Source organism: Archocentrus centrarchus, unplaced genomic scaffold (assembly GCF_007364275.1).
Source record: "Archocentrus centrarchus isolate MPI-CPG fArcCen1 unplaced genomic scaffold, fArcCen1 scaffold_53_ctg1, whole genome shotgun sequence".
Lineage (NCBI taxonomy): Eukaryota > Metazoa > Chordata > Actinopteri > Cichliformes > Cichlidae > Archocentrus > Archocentrus centrarchus.
This window is the reverse complement of record NW_022060275.1, coordinates 278,958-284,121: the sequence shown is the minus strand read 5'-3', so window position 1 is coordinate 284,121 and position 5,164 is coordinate 278,958. Positions and strand designations below refer to the sequence as shown.

Here is a 5,164-nt window from a genome sequence, read left to right as displayed (position 1 = left end):
AATGATAAAACATTTATGCCTCATTTACAACTTTCACATGTTTCAAACATCCTCTGACCTGGTTCTGACCTCAGGTGTAAATTTGGCATCCAAACACACAGAGAGTGACCTCTGTGCTCAGCAGTATTTAAAGCCTGATTTTAGCTCCTTTTTTGGCCTGAAAAATTAAATAAATGTTACAAAAATATCAGAACTGGCAATGAGAATGCAATAACAGAAATATAACATTCAGAGCGGTATATTTATCTATGTCTGCGTTGGTTTCACCTCTCATCTAAACGGCTTCTTTAGAACTGAAGAAGCCTTTTAGATGAGAGGTGAAACATCTTCAAGAAACAAAAAGAGTTGCAGTTGCTTTTTTTTTCAAGCTCCACAGACTTACTTATTTATATATAATATTTACAGTAGCTGTGTGTCAGTGACTGAAAAAAGGCCAGCAGGTACACTGATGACCAATAAAATATATTTAGTTGTAAAATTTAGTGTTTATGAAATCATCTATAAGGTAATAAAATAGCTGTATGAACACAGAAACAGATCTGGGTTCATAATTATTAATTAATGAGAACATTTGCTGGTATGATGAGCAGTGAGATCAGATAATCACAAGAAAACCAGATCTTAGTGTTGCTGCCAAATTCCACTTTGACTCCATCTCACATCATTTAATTTTCACTGTGAACTCTGACCTTCAGTTACTGTGAATGTTGAACTGGCTGCTGGGAACCTGGAACAGCAGCAGGACTCACAGTTCAGTTATGAAGACACTTCACGCAGTCCAATGCCCTGAGCTGGAGGAGACTGATAATCTGGATTTGATTGATTTAGACATTTTTTGTAGATAAGAAAACCAACAAGACCAATGAACAGCACAGCAGGCACTGACAGACCAACTATCAGAGCAACAGAATCACTCTTCTTCCCTCCATCCCCACTTTGTCCTCCTGGCTGACCTGCAGGTAGAAACAGGTGTGAGGTGTCAGCTGTCAGGTAGGTGATGAGTGAAGAACAGAACAGAATCCATTTCCTCTTCAAACTGCTGTCAGACATTATCTACTGCACTCTGATCACATCACTCAGACCAGCTGCTTTCTACAAAGTCTCATCAACAACATCTTTAGAAACAAACATCAACAACCAGGAAGCAGCTTCACCTCAAACTCACCTGATTCTTCAACTGTCAGGTTGGTGCTGCTCATAAGCTGAGGGTCATCTTTGTCATATCCAGCATAACATTCATATATTCCAGCGTCATTCATGGAGACATTTTTGATAATCACAGAGAGGTCTCCATCTTTCATCTGTGGATCTCTGAGCTGCACTCGACCTTTAAAAGATGGAAGCTGGAAGTTTTCATAAGTGCGGTTGCGCTTGATGTAAAAAACATAAAACTCCTCCTTGTTGGTGTCTTGAAGCTCTGGCTGCTGGTCATTTTTTCTCCACCTTAAAATTACGACAGCAGCACGTCTGGTACCGCTGCACTGCAGAGTGGCATCTTCTCCACGTTTGACTGTTTCCTGTTTATTATCTAAAAGAGAGAGAAAGAATTATAAAATTAATTTTAATCCCATAACTCCAAATTTATTTTCACTTTGAACTGAATTTGCCACAGAATAGATGATGAGATGATGCAGAGAAAAAAAAATCCATGCTACTTCTCCTAAGATGCTAATGTTGCTAACATATAAAAACAGACTGTATATAAAAGATGATTGTAACTGAGGGAATTAATTATTGCAGATTTAAGGAATGTAAGGCTTATTGGGGAGCACACTGTGTTTATCTTAAGAAGTTGGAGAGGTGCAGCAAGGAGTAGAGTGGGGGTCGCATAACTGAGCGAGCAGAGCTGGCCTGAGAGGTAAACATATATCCTTATATGGGTTTTATGGCCCCGAACCATAAAGAACGGGGGCGCGCACAGACAGTCAGATTGCAGGGCGCTTAGGGGAAGACAACAGCGTGAATGCGGTAAGGGAAGATTAATCTGCAATCTCCAAGCATGCTTGTGTTAAAATCTGCATTATTTTTGACCTTATGTAATATGTGTGGTGATTAATAAATTGTTAAAAATGAAACTGAAAGTCCGATCTCTGCTCTTTCATCACGAACCCGGGAGGGGGAAAGACAGTGTAAGATTAATTTCCCCAACATAACACCTGACAGTGTTCAGTGTTGTTAAAGTCCTGTTTTGAAGCCTTAGTGTTATCTGGCTTTTTTTAATTGTGTTTTTTTTTTCTGTTTTAATTATTTTATTTATCTTTTGACAAAATATAACCATAATGATGTCCCTGCACTGCAGCCTTGAGCTTTTTGGCATAACGTGAGTGAGCAGCATGTGAGCATGTAACAGTCTGTACGATGTTTGATTGAACCCTCCTGAGACTCAACATATCTTCTGCTCAAAGACTGTATACCAGATGGACACAGCCTCCATGATGAGGTTCTGCTATGAAGCCTCGAGCTGAGTGTTTTTGCTGCAGCCATCCTGAAACCAAATCTGAAGAGTGAAGGTTTTATCTGACTAAAACTGTGCAAAGTGAAGCCCTAACAGACTGAATATTTAGCAGCTCAATAATAAAACCTGTTGGTTTGTATTACACATCCAGTATGTTAAATTATGACCTTTAAAGATCAGAATCCTGAGGTCACGTTTTTTCTGTTTGTAAACACTGATGATGTATTTTGTGGGTGGAGCTTAACTGGTTAAATTTCTTCATATACTTTGCAGAAAAATCCAGAGTATGTGCAAAAGAAGAACTAAAGAAAAACAAATCTCTGACATGTCCTGGATGTTTACCACAGAGATTTATGGATTGATTTTTGTGTAACGGGCCAATGTCTTTCTCTGACTCTAATGGGACCATCATTAACAAAATAAGCATCATGTTGTATTCAAGAAGAATGAAAGCTACTGAAGGAGATCATAAACTCACAGAATCAACAACCAGGAAGCAGCTTCACCTCTGATCACAGACACACTGGTTAGGAAAGTGCAATTTTTCACAGCTGCTGAAGCTACCACACATACATATATAACTGCTACAGCTTTGTTCCCAGATATTACATGTAAATTTAAATTCAAGTGTTTGGTGTCCCCAAATTTCTCAAAGATGTTTTAATATCAGCACAAAATCATTTTGGAAGAAGATTATTTTGTTATTTTTGATTCGCTCAACAAGTATTTCTGTAATTAAATGTATCAGCTTAGTAAACACAGGGTTCAGTATAATATAATATATTGTATAATATCGTCACATCAATAACCAAGAAGCACCTGAACTCACCTGGGTTTTCAACCTTCAGGGTGAGGCTGCTGAGAAGCTCAGGTTTCTGTCCTTCATATCCAGCATATCATTCATATGTTCCAGCATCATTTGTGGTGACATGTTTGAGAATCACAGAGAGGTCTCCACTCTTCTTCCAATCAGGATCTTTCAGCTGCACTCGACCTTTAAACAGTTCATGCTGGAGCTCTTCCTGAACATGACCATCTTTGAAGTAGAAGACATAATCCTCTGACTGCAGGTCAGGTTTATTCCACCTTATCATTATAGCGTCAGCATCTCTGTGACCAGAGCACTGCAGAATAGCATCTGCTCCTCTTCTGACTGTTAACTCTTTTTGGCATTAAAAACATATTTAATTTAATCCAATACTTCACGCAATGGTGACTTTACACTGAACTGATCCTAAACAGATGATGAGATGATGTAGAAGCACTTGTAGAAAAGAAAAAAATGCTGTCATACAAATCTGTGTTTGTGCTTCACGGTCATGTCCCAGATGTTTAATTTGTTGACTGTTGCTTGTTTAACAGAACAATGTTGTGCCTATAATTACAGGTAATATAACCTGCAGCTGTAGAAAGATACAGTTCTTGCATCAAACTAGCATAAATATCTAACCAGTGAAAACTGTTCTGGGCCTTAAATCTAGAGAGAAAATGCCAGCAATTAAGATAGTTGTAAAATGGTCTGCACTCGTGTCTTGAAAATCAGTTCCACAAAGTGCTTTAGAGCGATTTTGCATGTATAGGACGGATCTAAACTGAACTGTGCCACTATAATCAGTTTTTCAAAGGTGTCAAAATCAAACATATATAAATTCATTTTTGGTGCATGTGAGGAATATGGGTCTTCTCAAGAGATAGATCATTACAGCATCTCAGTGTTAATAAAGGCCTCAGTGAAAGCAGGCTGGTAATGAGCAGTGTAACTGCAGCTTGTCTCTGTATTTAGTAAAAACATTTCTGTGCTAAACTGTTTATTTTATGGATCAGCTTCATGAGACTCTCAGTTTGAAGAAACTGCTACACCTAATCCCTATTAACCCCCAGACAACATGAAAATAAAAGCCTATTGTGCACTGTATTTTAGTAATCATTTTTATCACTCGTATTTTTATTATTTTATTATTTATTGTCTGAGGCACCTAGAAAGGAATGCATTTTAAATTTCGTTGTGCAACTTCTGTGCACAATGACAATAAAGATTCTGATTCTGATTCTGATTGGGTGTTGTTGTGGTAAACATTTAGTTTGTGTTTTGAAAAAAATATACTCACAGCAGCCTGTAACTTTCTGACATAATGCGGTTGAGCTGCATATGAGAATGTAACAGCATCTCAGCTGGACTGAAACTGCCTTTAACCTGCTTCCAGGTACAAAGACTGTGATTGATTGAGCCTATGTGAGGATAGATGTGACATATTCTACTCACAGACAGTATAAATGTGAATGTAACCACTGCGATGCACCCACTGGTGCCACATGTGATGGGTGTGACTGGGGGTCTTTCATGGGACACTGCATGTTCATTGGCTAATGACTTGTGATTAACAGGATCCATGTCTTTTGGTTGGAGGTTGTGCCAGAGTAACATTCACCACCTCACCTGCTACATGATGTGTAATTTTGAAAGTGCTTGTTCTTCCTGACTTTGGACACAAACATTTTATCAGAAAATGTTGCTAAAAAGTTCCTCTGAAGATAAATATGATGAGTTAGGAGAGACAACATGTTGCTACATGATGTCAGCAAGATGTACTATGGTGCAGTGTTACAAATTACACTAAGATACAATAGAGCACCGAGTCTGATGTTAGGAGTCAAACTTATGGCGACTTCAGTTTTTGATTTCTTAATATTTCCACACAGTAGGATTTA

The 5,164-nt window shown here is 38.3% G+C and overlaps 1 protein-coding gene across 1 annotated transcript; it reads right to left on the bottom strand.

Moving 5' to 3' along the window:
* Positions 1–536: 536 nt before the first annotated feature.
* LOC115777425 (uncharacterized) lies at positions 537–3,549 on the bottom strand. The gene is made up of 4 exons (XM_030725334.1): positions 3,450–3,549; positions 3,285–3,335; positions 1,166–1,528; positions 537–953 (listed from the first exon to the last, which is right to left on the bottom strand). Exons 1-4 carry the CDS (start codon positions 3,547–3,549, stop codon positions 757–759), a joined length of 711 nt encoding a protein of 236 aa, XP_030581194.1. The 3' UTR covers positions 537–756.
* Positions 3,550–5,164: the final 1,615 nt, after the last annotated feature.

Coding starts and splice junctions, on each gene's coding strand:
- LOC115777425 (XM_030725334.1), bottom strand. CDS start 3,549: ATGATAAGGTGGAATAAACCTGACCTGCAGTCAGAGGATTATGTCTTC. Junction 3,336..3,449: donor CCAGCATGAACTGTTTAAAG/GTCGAGTGCAGC, acceptor CTGGATATGAAG/GACAGAAACCTGAGCTTCTC. Junction 954..1,165: donor CCTGACAGTTGAAGAATCAG/GTGAGTTTGAGG, acceptor TTCTACCTGCAG/GTCAGCCAGGAGGACAAAGT.